Here is a 20,084-nt window from a genome sequence, read left to right on the forward strand (position 1 = left end):
TTGGTGTGTTCAGCTGGAGAAGAGGAGACTGAGGGGAGACCTCACTGCAGTTCAACTGCCTGGGCAGGGGCAGAGGAGGGGCAGGACTGAGCTCTGCTCTGGGGGGACCAGGGACAGCCCCCAGGGAATGGCTGGAGCTGTGTCAGGGCAGGCTCAGGTGGGATCTCAGGGAAAGGTTCTTCCCCCAGAGGTTGTTTGGCACTGAACAGGCTCCCCAGGGCAGGAGTCACAGCCCCAAGGCTGCCAGAGCTGCAGGAGGGTTTGGATGATCCTCTGGGGCACAGGGGGTGACTGCTGGGGATGGTTCTGTGCAGGGCTGGGGGTTGGACTGGGTGACCCCTGTGGGTCCCTCCCAGCTCGGCCCGTCCCTCCCTCAGCGCAGCCCCCGCCCCGCGGGCTCTTTCACAGGGGCGGGGCTTGTCTGCAGCTTTGCGGGGCTGGCGCCGCTCATTGGCTGTGCCCGGGGCGCTCGGGGGCCGCTGATTGGCTGTACCCGGGGCACTCGGGCGCCGCTGATTGGCAGCCGCCGAGGGCGGGCGAGGGCGGGGTCGCTCCCTCAGCGCGATGGCGGCAGGGCCGGGGCTGGATCTCGCTCTGCGCGGGGCGGTGGCGGCGCTGGGCCGGGCGGGGACCGCGGGGGGCACCGCGGAGGGCCCGGCGGCGGCGCTGGGCGCGGTGCTCTCCGCCCTGTCGGCTGCGGGCGGCCCGGCCGCTCTCGGGGAGCGGGAGCGGGCCCAGTTCGGCGCCTTCCTGCGCAGCCTGGCCCGGGCGCCCGGCGCGGCGCGGCCCGAGGGCGAGTGGCAGCGCTGCTTCCTCGAGGGCCCGCCCGACCTCGCCCTCTGCGTCCTGCTGGAGGCGCTCGGCTCCGCGGGGTCAGTGCGTCCCCCCGAGGCAGGGCGGGGGTCTGGGGTGCCCGCCGGGGATGGGGTGGGCGCGGGCAGCCCTCGCGCTGCCCTGAGCCCCGCACAGCCCACACGCGGTACGGGGCGTCCCGCATTGACGGGGCTCCTTCAGGCCTGGTTATTGAATGTGCTGAAGCGTTTAGAGCCGAGGAAACCGCCGATACTAAGGGATTAAAATCGCTTTGGTTTTAACTTGATTTTTAGTTGAATTCAGTGTAACAGAGCAGCGGCGTTTCAGTGGTGATACCACAAGTGGAAAGCAATTGCTCGCGCCTCTCATTTGTACCATTTGAGGGGCAGGGCCTCAGAGCCGTCTCTCCCTTGCAGCCCCGGGCTGGCTCCGCGGGAGGCGGCGGCGCTGCTGGAGAGGTTCCTGCGGGAGGGGCGGCTGCGGGCGCTGCTCTGGGACGCGTGTCAGCAGCACGGCGGGGCCCCGGAGCCGCAGGACGCCCTGCTCGGCAGGATCGTGTGTCTGCCTGAGCACGTCAGCAACAGCCTCCAGGGGAAGAACCCGACAGTGTTCTTCCCACAGAACTACTTCCCTCTCCTGGGCGCTGCAGTTCTCCAGGTGCTGCAGAAGATCTCCGACTCTCTGCGAGGTAAGGAAGGACTGTGCCGTAGGGATGACTTTTATGAAGAAGTGTTTAGTGCGTGGACCCCTTGGCTGCTGCTTGAAATACAGATGATGAGTTGCAGAGCGTCACGTTCCTCCTTCAGGCTATCCTAAAAGCATAAGATCCTAGGGATGAGGAAAATAGGCGAGGCCTTTTGAAATCCCGCTGAAAGCAGTAATTCTACAAGCGATTAAACAGCAGCATCTCTTGCTAAAGCTTGGTTGGGGTCACTTGGTGTGCGCTGAGGGAACTGTATGGGAGATTTAAATGGTGCTGATGTGTGGGGGAGCCCAGCTGGTTCTGGGCTCTCTGTAAACTGAGATACCGAAGATGGAACTTCTTACACCTGGCAGAGGGTTAACCACGGACAGTAGGACTGTGACACAGAGTGGGTTTCCTGTTAGGAGTGTTAACCTACTGTGTTAGGACATGTGTAGCTATGTCCAATCATGAGTTGTTATGTTAGTGGTAAACCAATGCTGTGTATACAGGTGTCACCCAGAACTGTATAAAGGTAGATACACTGTTGCAATAAAGAGAGCTGGTATCCTGAAACCTATGTCGCCTCCCGCCTTGACCGAGACACTGATGAACCAGTGGCTTTGTTACCGTCGTGTTAAAAGGGGGATTGAGCTGCTTTAGCCTTCTGCCTGTCCCTGTGTAAGCAATACCGAGTGCTGGTTTGTGCTTGAAGGCAGGTGGTGGAGGGAGGAAGAGATGCTACTTGAAGAGAAGAAGTTAATCTGTGTTTTCAGGCTTCAGCACTTTCAGAAGTTTCTGCACTTCCTCCTGAAGGTTGATTGGGGGGTGCTGGTGATGCGCTTGTTAAGCTCCTGTCTCTTATCCCAGGTGGCTTGGACTGCTCCATCTCTTTTGTTTCTCATGTCCTGGGGAAGGTGTGTGTTCATGGAAGACAAAGTGAGTGTTTTACAATGCTCTTCTGGGGAGAGGGAAAGTGTTTTATTGTATTAGTGTGGGAGGATGACTGTGATGATGACCAATGGAAGGAGTGGGATACTGACCAGCTAGTTTGGAGCTGTCCTGAGCTGGGCTGCACAGGCTGCCCTCTGCTCTCTTAAAAACCGAAGGGGAGAACATCCTCCTCAGGATGAGACTCAGGGTGGGATTTGGGCTCTGCTCCCAGGGAACAAGGAGAGGGACAAGATGAAACAGCCTCGGGTTCTGCCAGGGGAGGTTTAAAATGAATTTTAGGAGAAACTTCAGGCCCTGGCACAGCTGCCCAGGGCAGTGGTGGAGTCACTAAATCCCTGGAGGGATTTAGAAGCTCTGTGGATGTGGCACTTGGGGACACTGTTTAGTGGTGGCCTTGGCACTGCTGGGTTATTGTTGGACTCAATGCTCTTAGAAAGCTTTTCCAACCTAAGTGATTCCATGATTCTCTTCTATGATTTCCACTACAGGAGCAGTTTAGAACTGCAAACTGTACATTGCATTTTTTGATGTTGTCAGGATATTGACATTTGCAAGCCGACCTCGAGTGCCGTTGTCCCCGTCCTGCCCTCCTGGGGTATTTACTGTTTTCTCTTCTGCTGCAGAGGAGATTCTGGGTGTTCTGGTGCCCCGCCTGACAGAGCTCACCAAGTCAGACTGCATCTGGCAGAGGATCTGCTGGCGGCTGGTGGAGTGTGTGCCAGAGCGCTGGATGGAGCCAGTGGTCCTTGGCTTTGTGCAGAGAGCACCTGGGTAAGAGCTCTGCTTTCTCCCTGATCCAGAGCAAAGGCTGGGATTTTGTCACAAATACTTTCACAATCAGTGTCTGAAAGGTGCTGTGTTTGTGTAGGTGGTTTTTTTACAGTGACACTTCCTGAGAGACTCAAGGGGTAAAGTAGTTGATTGTTGCCTCTCAGGTAGAACCTACACCAGTCCTTAAGGATCTACACTGTGGCCTGCAGTGGAAAAACAGTCTTTGCCATTACTGGCCCACTAAGTTTAGAGGTGTTCTAGAGACTTGGTTGCCAATAGCTGCTCTCAGTTTTTCCTATGATTAGGAGCAGCATGACAGCAATTACATGGATCCCTGATTTTTGTTGTTGACCTGTCTTGCTAGGGCAGATGCCTTGTCCAGATTGTTGGGGAACCTGGTTGTGAAGAACAAGAAGGCTCAGTTTGTGGTGACGCAGAAGGTGCTGCTCTTGCAGTATGGCCACACGGTGAGGACTGTGGGGAAAAGCTCTGCAGGAGGGACTGGTTTTCCCCTGTGCTGATGGGTTTTTTTAGCTAAGCTCTTACTCTTCCTGAGTAAGATGAATTTATTCCAAAATGAGCCCTCAGTCTGTCCACATATGTGCAGCTGTTCACTGACAGAGGAGGGTTATGAGGAGAGAGTGGTGAATGGCTGCTTTGAAATCATGGGATTCATGTGCTCGCTCAGGGCTGATGGAGATTGGCAGAATTACTGTCCTCCTCCTCTGGAACCAGGTGGTTGTTTGCACATGGTTTCAGTGTTCTGGGGAGCTGGAGACATTCAGTTATTTAGAATCTGAAAGAGGAGATTGAAACAGCCATGACCCACCCTCGGGGATAAGAATTAGATCACAGAGACGAGACAAGGACTGTTGGTTTTCTTCCTGTGCACCTAAGTTTGTCACGAGGTGTTAGGAAGTGTTCTGTGGCTCGTACTGCTGTTGCGAGAGATGTTCTCTAGACTTTGTGAGCTCTGTGTTTGCTTGGGACTGTGCTGGTTTTGTTGGTGAAAACACTGTGTTGGATTCTTGTCATGCTTTCCCATGTGTTTCATCAGCAACTGCATATGGTTGTTCCTTAAAATTTGCTTCCTTTTCAGTCTCTGAATGTTGTCAGAATGAAGTTTAATGTAGTAAAAACGCAGCCCTGTGTGCGTTGGGTGACAGCTTCATGCCCGGTTAAAGCAAGAGCCGTGGTTGTCGTTGCAGACAGCGGTGCTGCAGAACCTCCTCGGGTACCTGTCCCTGGACAGCCTCCGGCGGGCCCTGCTGCTCAGGGTAAGGATCACCAGTGTCCCTGATGAGGTGTCTGATGGAGAACACTCTGCTCTGTGTGTCTGGGGGGTGCACAGTTCTGGGACTTCTCCAAGACCCTTTGGTTGCTGCTATGAGAGTGAGGGAAGCCCTAACATGTCACAAGTAAACAGTGGTACACAAATCAAAGCTTTCTGCGCTGCTGGCATTAGTTTTTCATATTTAACGGGTAAATTGTCTGGTAAATTAGCAAAACTAATGAGGTTTGGATTCTAACTGATGTCCCATGTCCTCTGTCCTTCTCAGCTTCCTCTCTCACCCCATTTGTGTGGCTGGGCAGGTGGCAGCAAGCGATTGAGTTGGTGGAGGGCTGTCTGTGTGCAAAATGGTTGATGCTTCAGAACCTCTGTCATCTACATTTTCCTCAGTGGGGATGGCAGATATTTTTCCTCTCCCAAGTCAGCAGTGTGATGGAACTTCTGTGGAATTTGTGTATCTGGAAATCTCTGCCATTTTGTCAAATAACTTTTTTTCCACTGGTTACATGTTCTAAAATGATCTGGAAATACTGAAAGCTATTTAAAATTGGACTAAAACCAGATAAAACAATATGCTATCATACTGGGTTTGGACAATAATACATATTGCTTTGCATATAGTATTTATTTATCAGAAATAAACATTTATCACTTTTAAATTTAAAACCCCATTATATTTTACAATATCTTAAATGAAGGTCAAGTGGAGTTCTCAGAAGTTAGCTCTGTCTGTAGGGAGAGTAAAAATGTGCTTCAAGAAATTACTGCTGTGTAGAAAAGATCCATTTCAGGCCAGCCTGAGTTCTCTGATTCAGGTACTGCAGGAGCTGCTGGAGACCTGGGGCAGCAGCAGTGCTGTGAAACACTCTCCACCTGAGCAGCAGCTGTATATTAGCAAGGCCATCCTCATCTGTCTCTCCCACCTGAAGGAGCCTGAAATTGAGAGCTGCAGACACGGTGAGGTCCTGCGAGAAGCAGAGCTTAGATTTATTTAGCAGAGAGTCCTACTGGGAGCAGAAAAACACCTTGTTATGATCTGTGGATAAGCGCAATGGTCCCACCTTCTCCTTGGCAAACAGGGCAACCTGCTGGAATCCTCTTTTGCATGGACATTATATAATTCCAAGTTCATGGCTTTAAGTTATGAAATTGGAGAAGCTTATCTTTGCCCTAGGGTTCTTACCTGAGCAGTGGTTTAGGAATCCCAGAGTTTTGTCACAGAAGAACAAGGATTGACTCTGGGACTGGTGAGAGGAATGGTGTGATTTGAGATTTATAGGCTTAACCTTGGAGCATGGGTACAGCTCCAGAGGGGCTGGGGAAGGTATCTGAGGGTTTGGTTGGGGTGTGACTGTCCATTTGCATTTCTGTGTGTCACTGCTCCCCTCTCCTGAGCTGATAAGGGATGGCGAGTCACTGGCACAGACCTCCTGTTCGGTGTTCTCACCGTGTGCAGGTCACTGGAGTCCTGGTCCAAAATCTCTGCTTTTGTTGCAATAAAGTACTGTACAATGTCTAGAGTTCTTCTCTGTGTGTGTGGCTTACGGGGTGTGCAAAGGTTGATTTCAAGACTTGTTCCTCTTTCATTATAGAATTAACTGTTCTTTAGGTGAATAAGTGACCTGATATGTACTAACAGTACTGTAGTTTTATAGTCAGTTTTTTTGTCTGACAGCTTTTGAAAAGGTAAACTTTCTGAGATGGAGGTCAGTCTGACAGCAGTAAGCCTGCCTGGTAAAGCTGGCAACTAGCATCCTCTGTGGGCTGAGAAATACTTGTGTCATCTGCCTGTCTGAACTTACCCAAGTGCTTAGGGAAATCTCTCTCTGATTATTGTATTGGTCAGAACCTGTAGCTTCCTCAGAATGTGGCTTTTTATTTAAGTAAGTGACTTCAAAGCACTCTAAAAACAAACTAAAGATTGACTTGACTTACCATCCTTTTTGTGTTTCAGTGAAAAACAAAATATTGCAAATTGAGAATATATTGTAATGTTTTGTTGCCTTTGTACCCTGTGGAAGGGCGTGGGCCTCCTGTGCTGGTGTTGCCACCGCAGAGGGGGGAGGCACAGTCCATGGGCTATTTCTACCCAGTACTGGGTGGTGAGTGGGTGAAGCTGCCCTCAGGAGAGCTGGGTGTTGGTTTCTGTCACTATTTCATGCCCCATGTGTTGGTTGGTTTCTGCAGAGCTCCTCACAAGCATGCTGGAGGGTGTGAAGTGCCACTTGGACAGCAGTCTGCCACAGCTCCGGCGGCTGGGAATGGTGGTAGCAGAGAGCATCAGCTCCAGGATAAACACGGAGGGGCCTGTCCTGAAGTTTGAGGTGAAGGTTTTAATGAAATTTGACTGATGGGTGGGGCTTAGCGGAAATAAAAGCTTTGAACCGCGTGATCAGGGCATTTTAGCACTTCTTTTATCTGGAAATAAGGAGGGGCAGCAACACCTTCAAAAAGAGAGGATCTCTGTTTAAAAAAGAAATGGTCAGGTGGCTGAGAGTGACCTCAGGAGTGCAGTCTGCACTCCTGCAACCTGCAGAGTTCAGAGTAAACTGTTGGTAATAAAAGAAGTTTACCATATTGTATGAGGGAATCAGAATCTGGCCCATGGAGTTGAGAGGGAACTTCAAACCTAACCCAGTAGTGAGCATTTAGTCCCTGACATGGTGGGAAGACTTGCTCTGAGCTGGGATTTTCAAGACTGATGTGGAGACACATGCTCTGCTCTTTCCAGTAGAGTTTTTGTGACTTACCTGATTAAATCACATTAATTCTTTAAAAGCCTGCAGCATCCTTCATGTCACATTGCCATTTATTAAATGTCTTAAAGATGGAAATTACACTCAGGCAAGGTGTGATCAGGTACTACTGTTAAATACAGGGACAAAGATGACATGCAGAATAAATGCAGTGCTGCTGGCAGCACAGGGATTGAAACAAATGGGATTGGTGGGGATTCAGCTGCTTGTGGTTCAACCATGTGCAGTACAGGGTGAAATGTATGCTGGGCATATTTGCAGTAAGTAAAGACTGCAGCAACAGTTTTTTTGAATGTCTAGTATGAAGAAGACAATGAAACAAGAGAACTGAAGTCCCTTCTGGTGCCAACTCCACCACTGTGTGTTGTCCCCAACCTTCCAGATGATGAGTAAGTTATGGCTACTGTTCATGCCATCTTTTTGCCCTTCTCCATGCCTTTTTGGAGTTACAGGTGAGAACTGTGTACAGTATCAAGATGTTTTATATATTCTTAAGCATTATAATGTACCTTCTTCTTATAGTGCAGTGTAGTTACATTAAATTCATAATTGAAATGGTAGCATGTATTAAAATATCCTGTTTGATAGGTGCACGTAGTGAACCTGTGGTGCAGGGCTCTTGTGTGCCCCTGGATGCAGTCAAAAGGAGTTTGTTTGCATCTTGGAGATGTGGCATTTGGGCCATGTGCCCCTATCTGTGACAAAAATCTACTGCATCCGTCAGTGCTCTGAACTTCCAGGGCATCTGCTGAGGCTCTTGGAAGCACTCAGTTTGATCAGCAGAGGAATGAAGCACCTCATGTTGTTAGCAGATGAAGGTGTCCTCCAGGGGCACCTCCAGAAGCGCTCCAGGGAAGTACAAAACATGTATTATTCCAGGGCGTGAGCAGCACAGACAGCTGTTAGAGACAGCTTTTGAGAAGCAGATAGATGAAAGGACAATGCCAAAGTCCACAGAAATACACAGACACAGGAAAAAATATTCTCGGTTATTCCAGTCATCCTATTAGCACTAGTTAAAAATGGTTTTGTCCCGTTTCATAGAATCATGGGATGGTTTGGGTTGGAAGAGACCTTAATCCTCCTTCCACCCCCCCTGCCATGGACAGGAGCACCTTCCACTATCCCAGGTTGCTTCAAGTCCCATTCAAACTGGCCTTAAACACTTCCAGGGATGGGGCAGCCACAGCTTCTCTGGGCAGCCTGTGCCAGGGCCTCCCCACCCTCACAACCAGGAATTTCTTTGCAATATCCCATCTAAACCTACTGTCAGTTCAGTTTCATTCACAGCTCCAAATCTGGTGCAGGCCAGTGGGATTGACTATCACAGCCTTTCCTTAGCAGTCCCAGGTACAGGGTAGTGCAGGGAACACAGCAGATGAGCCAGCTTAACTTCTGTTATTCATTGCTCTTTTGTTAAGAGATTCTGCTTTTCTCCCTTTATCTCATTCTCCTTCCCAGGACTTTTCTCCTGCCAAGCTGGCTGTGAGACTGCAGCAGGAATAATTATCTGCTGTTCTGTTCAGGCACCAGGGGTTGGTGGGGTGGGGAGTTTCCTCCTTGTAAGTAAGGACTGTTACTGTGTTCATTTTAAAAATTCTTGTTCCTCGCAGCAGGAGTGAGAAAGCAGGGGCTGCACTACCATCGGTACCAGAAAACAACAAGAAATCCCAGGCAGCAGCCCCTGTGATGCCAGATGAGGAGTCAGATACTGAGCTTGACAGGTATGGAGCAAGAAACTGGGAGGAAATGGAAAATAAATGGCAGATGTGAGGAGAAGGGAGCTATCAGTACCTACATTTCTTGGCAAATGTGATTTCTGACCTTGCTCAGCTGAGTGGTTTGCAGCAGAGCAGGGCTTTGCATGGGAAATTGCACACAAGTATGTCAGTTGATAAATTAAGCACAGCCCACATTGTGTACAACCATCATATTTATTCCATTTGACTTAGATACATGTTTCCTGAAAATTTGGGATAATTTTAACAGTGAACCTGCCTTATTCTGTCACTATATAAAGAAATATGTCAATAAATAAAGACATCTCGAGAGTCAGCTTCTTGGTCACCTGACTCCTTCCTGCCCTGGACCAGGAGATCCAGTTGCAGATCTGGTCACAGAACTGCTCTTTCCCTCAGAAATTCCTGGAATTCCTAAGGACCCTCTCAGGCCAGGCTTCAGCAGTGCTGCTGGGTGATGCAGGAGTGGTGGTGTTATGACAGTGTATGTGCTGGTTCTTTCTCTTTGTGTCTAACTGGGGAAAGCCAGAACATCTGCACCCCATGAACAAACCCCTGCCTGTATTTGTTTTCCAGTGATGACGACCTCGTCCCTTATGACATGTCAGAGGACAAAGAGCTGAAGATGAAGGCTCCTGTGTATATCCGAGACTGTATTGAAGGTAGGAGATTTTGGGCTGAGTTTTTATCTGTTTCTTAACAGATGAGGGGAGAGTGATCTCTGGGTAGCTTAATTTTTTCTGAGCTAATTTGAAGAAGCTGTAGGATTTCTGAGTAGTTTCAGTTAAGTTCCTGATGCTGGGTCAGTGGTACCTGCCTGTACCAGGACAAAGGATTGGCAGCAGGAAGTTGGGGTATGTACACCAAGCACAGCCAAGCTAATAACTTTTGTTTATCTTTTGGTTACCTTCAGTTCTGACAGGATCTGAAGATGTGGACAAATGGGAGGCTACAGTCAAGGCTCTTGAGAGCTTGATTCGGAGGAATCCAGCAGCAACAAGAGAGGTGAAGTAGCAGGACCAGGTCACCAGTGGGCTGCAATACCAGAGGGCTGTCATGAGGAGAAAAATGTGCCAATGGAGCAGCAGGCCAGGCTAATGTGTACCTGGGTTTAAGTTACACATTGCCAAGCTTTCAACTTGGGAAGGGAAATAGATGGAAATAGTTGCCTTGAAGGTGAGGCTCTGGAGCACAAAGAAGCAGCAAAGGTGGTGGCAGCCCCATGGTATCCAGCAGCTCCAGCACTCAGAATGAAACATGCTGCAAGGAGAGCTGGCCTCTGTGAGGAAGCTCCATGCTTTGTGCTGGGCAGGAAAAACATCAGAAATGCAGATTACAGAGCAACCATTTTGGATTTTGAATTGAAATTCAATTTAATTGTTAATCCCCAACAAAAAGTGAGATAAAATCAAATGGGCTTTCCCTTTTTGCTTGTAGAAGCATAATGTCTTCTGAGGGGAATAGATGGATTGTATGGTCAAGATGAGAAGCTCAGGTGAGAGGAGCCTGGGATAAGGTCACTGTGCAAAGAATGCTCACCACCACCTGCTAGTGAACACTTGAAGGTGGCAGAGACACAGGCTGAGAAAGGGAAGGGGTGTGGTCCTGTACCCTTTAACCCACCAGCTGTCCTATATCATGATGCCACCACTTCTCCCAAAAGCCCAAGTGAATCTGGACAGAGAATTGGCAGACAGGAGGATTGCTCAGGGTTTTGAGAAGTCTGTCATTTGGTTTAATGTGTTTTCTCTCCCTCCTAAGTGATGGACGTGTTGCCTATATGGAATGTCTTTTTTAAACATTAGAAATGGTGTGTAAATCATATGGGGGAGGAACTCTCCACCATCAGAGATTTGATTCCTTTTTTCATATTTTAACCAGGTTAGTGTGGAGCTGGCAAAAATATTACTGCATTTGGAGGAGAAGACTTGCATTGAAGGCTTTGTGGAACTCCGTCAGAGAGCTCAAGTAGCTGTTTTAACCACAGATCCAATACCTGTGAGTCCTTCTTACTGCTTTCTTTTTTTCAGTTGAGGCGCAGGCAAAAATTGGAAGCAGCTGAAGTCTCTTGCTGGTTTGATAGAGGCAACTCTCCTGTCAGTGGGTAGAACAGGTAGATCAGGTCTGACATTTATGCAGCTGAAGAATCTGCAACAAATGACTGAAAAAGAGGAAAGAGAAAACCGTCAGAGTGGAGGGACTGTTTGAGGCTGTTGGTGAGAGTGTACCTGACAAGGCAGATCAGATAAGGGCTTGTACTGAGGGTGTCACATAGAGGGGAGCTGAGGCACAAAGGGCTTCTGGAGAGAAAGGCTTCACTGGTGATTGTAATCATGGAATCACAGAACTGTTTGAATGGGAAGGGGCCTTTAAAGCTCACCTCATCCCACCCCTTGCCATGGGCAGGGACACCTTCCACCAGCCCAGGTTGCTCCAAGCCCTGTCCAACCTGGCCTTGGACACTTCCAGGGATGGGGCAGCCACAGCTTCTCTGGGCAACCTGTGCCAGGACCTGCCCACTCTCACAGCCAAGAATTTCTTCCTTACATCCAATCTACATCTATCCTCTGCCAGTTTAACACCCTTACCCTTCATCCTGGTAAAAAGCCTCCCTCCATCTTTCCTGTAACTCTCTTTAAGTACAGAGAGGCCACAGTGAGGTCTCCTAGCTCCCATGGCAGTTTTTTGGATACCTCTGCATAGGAGGAACAGAAAAATTACAAAGCCCCATGTGCCATTTACTTCCTTTGGGAGAATCTGGAAGTGTCTGAATTTTCCCTGTTTACAGAGTATGTCTCCTCCCTTCTCTTGGAGGCCTGCTGTTACCTCACGGGAAGAGGGCCCTGTGAAATGAAATGTGTTTAGAGTTAGTGGGGAGCTGTTTCCAGCTTGGGTCTATGTTCACTGTACCCTGATTTTTCTGTACAGGTCTCAAAGTACTTGACCTCCCAGTTCTACTCTCTCAACTACAGCCTCCGTCAGCGCATGGACATCCTTGATGTGAGTGCTCTCACTTCCCACTTCCCTTTGCTGCACCAGTGCTGAGGTGCAATGGGGTTACCTTTCATTCCTCGTGGGAGGAGGCAGAGGCAGAGGGATCTCTTAAGTTTGTATTTGTGCCTGGCATTCCCCTCTCGTTCCTAACCCTGCTACACTCCATGACACAGGGATCCCTCCCCACAGAATGCAGAGCATGTGTTGGGCATTTGCCTGGGAGAAGCCACAGTTTCCCTTCCGTTCGTCAGTCTGTTCTGTCTTCCCTTTCTGAAGGACAATCTGCCCATGCCTCCTTCCACACCTGTGTCTGACAAAAGAGCCACTGCTCTGGTTCGGGGCTCAGTGACCAAGTGCTTGGTCAGTGCCTCGAAGCCAGGTGGCTGTTGGGGTTCAGTTCCCTGCTGTTCTTCACTCTAAACCTGTTGTGCCTTTCTGCCTTGTTGCTTCTGTCAGTTTGGAGAGCAGGGGACTGTTGTTCCCTAGGAGTTACCCCTTTTTCACTGAACATCTGTTTCATCCAGGTATTGGTTTTGGCAGCTCAGGAACTGTCCTGTCCCAAACTCCATGGGAAGCCCAAGGATTCTGATGCCCAAAAACCTCGTATCCAGCTCCTTCCTGGAAGTGACAGCTCTAAGGACTGGAGAAGAATTGTTGATGAGAGGATCAAAAGCAAGACTCGGAGATTTGCTACGGTGAGGCCTGGGCAGAAACAAACTAAGGTCAAATCATCAAAAATAGGGGCACTCAGAGCTGCTGTAGTTCTGTCTGGAAAGAGGAAAAAACTATGGAAGTGGTCCCAATCCAAAGGAAAAACTCTATAACTTCTAATGTAAATAAGTAGTATCAGGCTGAATTTTTTGGTGCAGAGTACCAACTCCTGCAGCCCTCTCCCAGCAGGGAGAGGAAAATAATCCTGGAACTCCTTACCTGGCTTTGAGGGATAGTGGCTGTTCTGAGCTTGTCTGGCCACTGCAGGGAGCTGTGACTGCACCTCCCAGATCCCAGACTAGCTGCCTCTGGACTGGACTGCCTCAGCCTTCCTATTTTCCAGAGAGATAAACTGATGACAGTTTCCTAGTTCTCAGAATTCCCCTGTGGTTCAGCCTGGAGAGTGTGCTTTCCGAAACTCTTTATCCCTTGCATGTTCCTGTTCCTTATATCTAACCTAGCAGTACTGAGCTATATTGTACTGAAATGTTTAGCTGTGGAGAGGATCTGAAGTGGGAAGTGAGCAATCCAATCAGGCAATTGGTAGCCATGGGTCTACAAGCAGTGGCTGGCAATGGGCTGGCTGCAAGGAATCAGTTGTCATGGCAGTGTCCAGTGAAGTGGAAGAGCTGGGTGCTGCATCTTGTGTCTAGATTTCATTTTTTTCCTCTTGGACAGGGTCAGTGTCTCATGGAACCAGCTTCCAGCCCAAACCAGTTCAGTCCTGTTGCTGGGCACTTCTTCTTTCCACTGATCCAGCACTTTGACAGGTGAGTGTGAACACCCTGGGGTGTGGGTGTGGCAGCTGCCAGAGTGAACCTTTCTGCTTGTTCTCTTGCCTCAGAGCAGCAGGAGCTGTGCAGGAGCCCAGTGACACGGCACTGACACCGGGGTCATTCACAGAGCTTGGGAAGGCCTGTGGGGCAGGAGTGTGTGGGACCCTGCAGAAATAAGATCCATCACGAGGGATAATCTTACAGACAAACGATTTTGGCAGCACCACACCAGTTGTCTTGGCTGAGTCTCCACTGTGGGAGGTTCACACAAACCACTCACACTGCAGTCTGGAACCAGTTAACTCTGTCTCAGGTTGAGCCTGTATAGGACACAGGACATGGTCAGTCCCTTCAGTCTTTGCTAACCTAAGGACAAGTGATCAATTCCATAATAATCAGGATAATCCATGATAATACCAGTTGTAAAGGTATGGCAGAGGGGGCAGTTTTTGCCTGCAGGTTTTTCCAAGTAAAGCCTGTTGGTAAAATGTGTGATAGCTGCTGTAAGAGTAGAGGATGTTGCTGTGGGAGATACTGGTCTGGGATAAAAGGTGAGAGCAAACACCTGTGGGCTGTGTTAACCTGGTCGTGACTGTATAATGACTGTTGTAGGGATTCAGGCTTAAGTGGGACAATTCCCCCTGCATAACTCCCCAGCTGTTCCAAAGATGCACTGATCAGCCTTCTCCCTGCTACAGACTCTGTCTTGCCCTTGCAGGCCTTTGACAACGTTTGATCTCCTGGGGGAAGATCAGCTGGTCCTCGGAAGGCTGGTCCACACTTTAGCAGTGCTGATGTACTTGGCTGTCAACACTGTGGTAAGGAAGGGCAGAGGGCAGGGCAGACTTCCAGCCTGGGAACTCCAGGTGCCTTCTGGAACAGCAGTGCTCTGGGGCCTGCTGCACTGGGATGGCAGCAACTCTGGGTTGTGTGGGCTGACAAGTTGGGAAAGGGGCTGGGGCAAATCGGTCAGAAAAGAGACACTGGATTCAAGCCACCCCTGCACTGTCTTTTGCCTCTTGTAGAAAAACTGTCAGCTGCTTTGGGGGCTTGGGCACATCATTTCACTTTGCTGCCAAAGTTTCCTCATCTGTAAAATACATTTGATTGTAGCCCTGATCTTTACAAAGCCTTTGTTCAAGGAGCCTTTGGTCAATGCTCCCAGGCACAGGGTGGGATTGTTGGGGTGTCCTCTGCAGGGCCAGGGGTTGGACTTGATGATCTTTGGGTCCCTTCAAGCTCAGGACACGCTGTGACTCTGTGGGGTGGTGTGGATGGGAAGGTGTTCAGTGCTGTCACAATCCTCTTTTGCAGGCAGTGACAGCAATGGGAAAGGCACTGCTGGAGTTCGTTTGGACGCTACGTTTCCACGTGGACTCGTGAGTTACTGTAGTTGTGTACTTTCATTTCTGCTCAGCTGTGAGCCAGCCTCCAGCCATGGTTTGTCTTTGTGCAAGACTAGCACCTGACTCAGGGTGTCAGAGACTTAATCCATTAACTCTCTGCTCTCCTCCAGCTGAGTGTAATGCCAGACCAACACATGAACTTGGCTGGTGTCTGCTAGTGTGGCAGCACAGCCATTACCTGTAGAAAGCCTGACAAATTTCCTGACCACCTGTCCATGTGATAGTTTCATCTGTGTTTACTCAGGGAGCTCAGAAAACTTTAGATTCAATTCCAGCATTCAGCCTTGGAAAGGAATTAAGACATGTAACCAAAAGGCTGTAACCATCCAGTGTCTGGTTTGATCTCAGACTTGTCCAGGGCTCTCAATTATGCCAAACTCCTGCACCACAGCATGGCAAGGGCTCTGGATGTGGGCACCCTGCCAGTTGGTGCACGATTACACCCCTAATCAACAGGAATGTGGCAAAAGTCATCATACCTTTTGAAACTGGAGAGCTCCTGAGGTGAGGAAATCAAGGTGCAGGCTCTAACCAGTTCTTCTCCACAGGTATGTGCGCCAGGGCCTCTTGTCCTGTATCTCCTCCCTGCTCCTCAGTGTCCCTGCAGAGCTGCTCCTGGCAGACATGACAGAGGAGCTGCTGGAGACTCAGTCCTGGCTGGGAGGTAAGATATGGTGGGGTACACTAGTGCTGTTCTGGTTAGTGTGCAGTCTGTGTGCAGCATCTCTTCGATTGTGAGGGCAGCAGTCATGCCCTGGCCTTGTGCACCCGAGATTTGCACGATCAGCAAGTGGCAGAGCACCCTGCGTGCTGCAGGGGTGGAGTACCCTAGTACCTGAGGCGTGATGCAAGAGCTGTGTGTGGCATTTCAAACCGTGACCGTCCTCACAGGCCAACCAGAAAAATCCCCAGAAGTATTCTGGGCCCATTTTCTCTCTCTGAACATCCACCACCTACCTCAGGAGCTGCAGGAAGTATTGTCACATTGCCTGTTATACCAGGCAGTGATTTTGGCCAGAAGTGACACACAAGGCTTGCATGGCCCATTTACACCATGTGCACAGGAGAGGGGTTGTTCGTGCTAAAATCAGGAGGAAGAGGAGCATGGCTCCATCTCTCACTTCCTGTTGCTGATGGAAAGAACAACCTATAAAACACAGCAGATGACTTTGAATGCTGCACTCAATGCACCCGAGCTCCACACAAGCTGTGTCCCTGGGTTCTGCACAGGTCAGTGCTCAGGTTCTGCAGGGAGCTGGAGCTGACAGAGGAATAATGCTGAAGCCTCCCCTGTGTTCTCAGGTGACTCCCGTGACTCCCCGTCTGGTGTCCTTCACCGCTCTCTTGGTGTGTGGCTGCCCACAGGGAGCAAGCAGGAAGTGACACTGAGCTAGCTCTGATCCTGGCAGGCTGGGGAGCTCTGTGCCCTTTGAAAGGAAGAGCTGCCTTGTGGGGCCCAGGAGTTCACTTTTCCCATGACATGGTGTGCTCTCAGGAATCTGCTTGTCTCTGCAGTTAATGCTGCTGTTACCAAGTGCAGCCTTTCAGGAATGCATTTTCAGCACGAGGAGCTGCATAATCTGGTTTTATTGAGTTATTTGAGGGGGGAGGAGGATGAGAGAACTGGTAGCAGCTTCTCATGGCTGTAGGGAGTGTAACAGCCGTCCTTTTACATGTAGTGCTTTTGCAGGAAAACTGCACAGTTGATCCTGGTGGGAATGAACGCAAGGGCAAGATCACAGCTGTCATACCAGAGAAGGGAAACTTGCTGTAGGGGTTGTTCCAAAACCTTAAAGAATTCAACTCAGCTCCTCCTTTGGTCAGATGTAATCTAAGTGCAATTTAAAGGGCTTCTAGAGCTCCTTCCTGGAACACACCTGCATCTTGGGCTGTGCCTTTGCTGTTTGTTGTGAGGTTGGTAAATGGCTGCACAGGGAGGCACTGGGTGCTCCCTGCTGATCCTCCAGGTCAAGTGTGACACTGGAGTCCTACTTCTGTGACTGAGTCATGGGTCTGAGCTCATGGACTTGCTGTTTCTTCATGACTCTTCCAGACAAGATTTGCCAGAGGTGTTACATGTTAGCTGTGCTGTGGCTGGGAGTGACGAGCTGCCCTGCACAGGAGCCTCGTGGCTGCTTTGGGTTTCAGATTAAAGCCCTGCCTTTCTCCTGCCATGGCCAAAGCACAGTGACGAACACTGGGATAGGAAATGTTATCCATGAAGTGTTGAGTAGAAATCCACAAATCTGCTCCAGTTTGTAGTTACACCAGGGCTGCACAGACTGCTGTAGTGACCCTGAGACTGTGTCTGCTCTTCAGCCTTTGAGCTGCCACCAGAACTGTTCACAGCGTGGACTAAGAAACTACTTTGGTCACTGTCATGGCACTGTCTGCTTACTGGATGCTTTGGGACATTTCAGCTGGGGGGAGATGTGAGAATCCACCTTGCACTTGTCCATCCTTGCCCTTAGTGCCATGCTGAACCTACTGGTGAGCAGCCTGATCCTTCCTAGGGGAGGGAGGGAGGGAATACCTAAGCACTTCTAGGAAATGGTTCCTTTGATTCCTCAGCAGCTGCCTTTGAGGGAATTCCCCACCCCTTGCAAGTACTGTGGAGCTGTCATGGCTAAGTAAGTGTGGTTTATGTCAGGACCCAAAGGATACTCTGGTGCCCTGTGCCTCCCCTGCAGTAGCAGCAGTGCCAGGTCCAGGCTCATGGAATAGAAACAGCACCAGCAGCACTGTGAGCTTTTGAGCTTGTTCCAATCTGCCTCGTAACCTCCCCTTTTGCCTTCTGTAGAGGGAGTGTGGAAGCAGCTTGGGGCAGCTCTCCCTGTTATAAATAGCCTGCTCCTGGCTGTGAGTCATGTGTTTGGGCTGACAGTGCCGGGCTCCCAGCACACAGCTCGTGCGTACAGGATATCCTCACGCAGGCTCCCTGCTCTTCCAGGCTCCCCTGCTCAGACATCCTGCGTGCATCCTGGTTGGGACTTTGCAGGCCTGTTAAGGGCCCCTGGAATAACAGCTGCTGGGAACAGCCTCATGCCTGCCCTAACGTGCTGCATAACATGGGGAAGAACTCGGTTATCAGAGGACTCGTCTCAGAACGGAGAATGTGGGACCTGCCTCCTTTCCCCATTGGAATGGCAGCATGGCCCCAAATTCAGGAGGGAGCACTGACCATTCTGAATTGCAGGAATGGCAGAATGGAGACTTTAGGCTTTGGAGAAAGTGGATTTCTAATTGCAAGCTGCATTCACGCTTGTAGCTCAGCTGTACAAAGGTTATGTGCAGCTCGAGGGCGCAAGCACAAATTCTGGCACGGAGGTTGTCCTGTGGAATCCAAGATCAGACAGTGTCTGAAGTGTTTCAACCCAACTGTTCGTTTCTCCTACAAGACTGACCAGAGCACTGTCCTGTGTGGCAGTCAGGGCTGGGCTGAGCTCATGCTGCTTTAGATGCTCGAGTTCGTGCATCTCTGCCTTCGGGCCTAGTGCAGGTCCTGCAAGTGCTGATGTCCAGCCCAGCCACAGGTGCAAACGCCGTTGTGTTTAGTGCTGTGACTGTCAGTGGATAGTGAGAAGTGCTAAGGGCAATTTTTCCCATTTTCCAACTCACAGTGGCTGCTTCTTTTGCAGATGTGGTGGAGAAGGATCCTGATGGGGACTGCAGGAGGCTGGCCCTGCAGAACTTACTGCTAATGGAGAACCTGAAAAAGAAACTTGAAGCTGTCCCTTCCTAGCTGAAAGGGTAACAGAGTGACCTTTAGCTCGTGCTCTTGCCACCTGGATGTGTTCGGGCATTGCTGGGGCCTCTTCAGCAGTCACCTGGCTGGAGGAGAGGAAGAAGGGGGAAGGGTGCTGAGCTGGGAGCCAGCAGCTCTGACTTGACATCTGGACTTTGTAGTGGAGGCCAATTGAGTGAGCTCTTGGTATCCGGTACAGCGAGTACAGATGCAGGAAGGCAGCGAGCGCTGCCATCCTCCCCCAACCCCCACCCAGCTATTTATAACCCTGGCAGGTCTGAGCACTCAGCTAAAAATACGGGGAAGATCTCATGGAGCCTTCTTGTCAGAGAAATAGGAGGGCTGGGGAGAGCCTCTTGCCACTTTGAGCTGCCCCTGCCAAAGGCTCCTACCCCCTGAGCAGGCAGAGTTTGGGGTGACAGCTGTTGGCCTGCTCCTGGAAGGGGTGGCATGGACTGGCACTGCTGATGAGATGCAAACACTGGATAGCTACACTGAATTGCTGAAAATGTACTGGACCTAACTAACATTCAGATGTTGACCTTAAAATCTCTTCCCCACCCTTCTCCAAAAGCAACTTTATATTCACCCCAAGTTCTGAAGCAAATCACAAACCACGAAAAAGAAAAATCATCTAAGCAGAAGGGCTGGTTGGGAAGAGATGTGTGAGTGACCTGATTACTGCCCCTTGGCGGGGCAGGGTGACAGGCTGAGAGGTGAGCAGGACCTTGGTTGGTACACTGAGCTTCACTTCTCACAGTCCTGCTTGTGCCAGGGGAGAAATTTGCATCTGAACAAATAACTGGAACAGAGGGGCTTGATGTAACTGGTGTTTGGAGAAGGAGCTTCCCAGTGAGAAAGAAGCTTCACTTGCTCAGAGCAGGGTTTGGACCAGGAGGTTCCAGGGTTGCTTTCAGCCCAGCCATTCCATGGCTCTGAGGCTTAGCCCAGATGTCTGTAAGTGGTCTGCCCCCCATGACCCTCTAATGTATTTAAATACAGAAGCTTTGGGTGGGGGAAGTCTGCCTTCAGCCTGCAGGAGGGGAAGTTTGACTTTTTAACTGTCCTCCTTCCAAAGGGGATGGAGATTGTTTTCAGAAGGTCTCACTTCTAGCAATTATAGATCAAAGTTGTACTTGAAAAGTTTGTCAACTCAGTTTCCACTTCAGTTACTCAGCTCTTTTCTGTACTCAGGAAAAGGCTTGAAAATGCAGTTCTGTTTTTTTCTGTCTCAAATTTATTACAGTACTAAAACCAGCTTTTTAACAGGATGTCTGTATGTTGTGTTTGAGAGAGCCTATTAACTCCAATACTGTTGCTTGTACAGCCAAGCAGGAAAAATAAATTCCTTGGTAATAACCAAAAAGCTCTGTGACAGCAGCACGTGACTGATCTGGGACCCCTGATGAGGGTGCAACAAATGACCTGGCATTAAAGTCAGCTTTG

At 49.9% G+C, this 20,084-nt stretch overlaps 1 protein-coding gene across 1 annotated transcript; it reads left to right on the forward strand.

Annotated features, from left to right (window-relative positions):
* Window positions 1-564: 564 nt before the first annotated feature.
* On the forward strand, window positions 565-20,004 carry TELO2 (telomere maintenance 2). Its single transcript, XM_050317832.1, has 20 exons — window positions 565-872; window positions 1,230-1,501; window positions 2,366-2,434; window positions 3,073-3,220; window positions 3,585-3,687; window positions 4,429-4,497; window positions 5,327-5,468; window positions 6,699-6,835; window positions 7,568-7,656; window positions 8,881-8,991; window positions 9,583-9,668; window positions 9,920-10,011; window positions 10,888-11,004; window positions 11,935-12,006; window positions 12,525-12,695; window positions 13,390-13,481; window positions 14,206-14,305; window positions 14,802-14,866; window positions 15,442-15,557; window positions 18,532-20,004. Exons 1-20 carry the CDS (start codon window positions 565-567, stop codon window positions 18,633-18,635), a joined length of 2,463 nt encoding a protein of 820 aa, XP_050173789.1. The 3' UTR covers window positions 18,636-20,004.
* Window positions 20,005-20,084: the final 80 nt, after the last annotated feature.

This window comes from Myiozetetes cayanensis, unplaced genomic scaffold (assembly GCF_022539395.1).
Source record: "Myiozetetes cayanensis isolate MyiCay16 unplaced genomic scaffold, myiCay2020 scf20-37, whole genome shotgun sequence".
NCBI classification, from domain to species: Eukaryota; Metazoa; Chordata; class Aves; order Passeriformes; family Tyrannidae; genus Myiozetetes; species Myiozetetes cayanensis.

Excerpts from the sequence above, each read along its gene's own strand:
- TELO2 (XM_050317832.1), top strand. The coding sequence starts at position 565 with ATGGCGGCAGGGCCGGGGCTGGATCTCGCTCTGCGCGGGGCGGTGGCG. Across the intron at positions 2,435-3,072 it reads GTGTGTTCATGGAAGACAAA|AGGAGATTCTGGGTGTTCTG; the intron begins GTGAGTGTTTTA and ends CTTCTGCTGCAG. Across the intron at positions 11,005-11,934 it reads TAACCACAGATCCAATACCT|GTCTCAAAGTACTTGACCTC; the intron begins GTGAGTCCTTCT and ends TTTTCTGTACAG.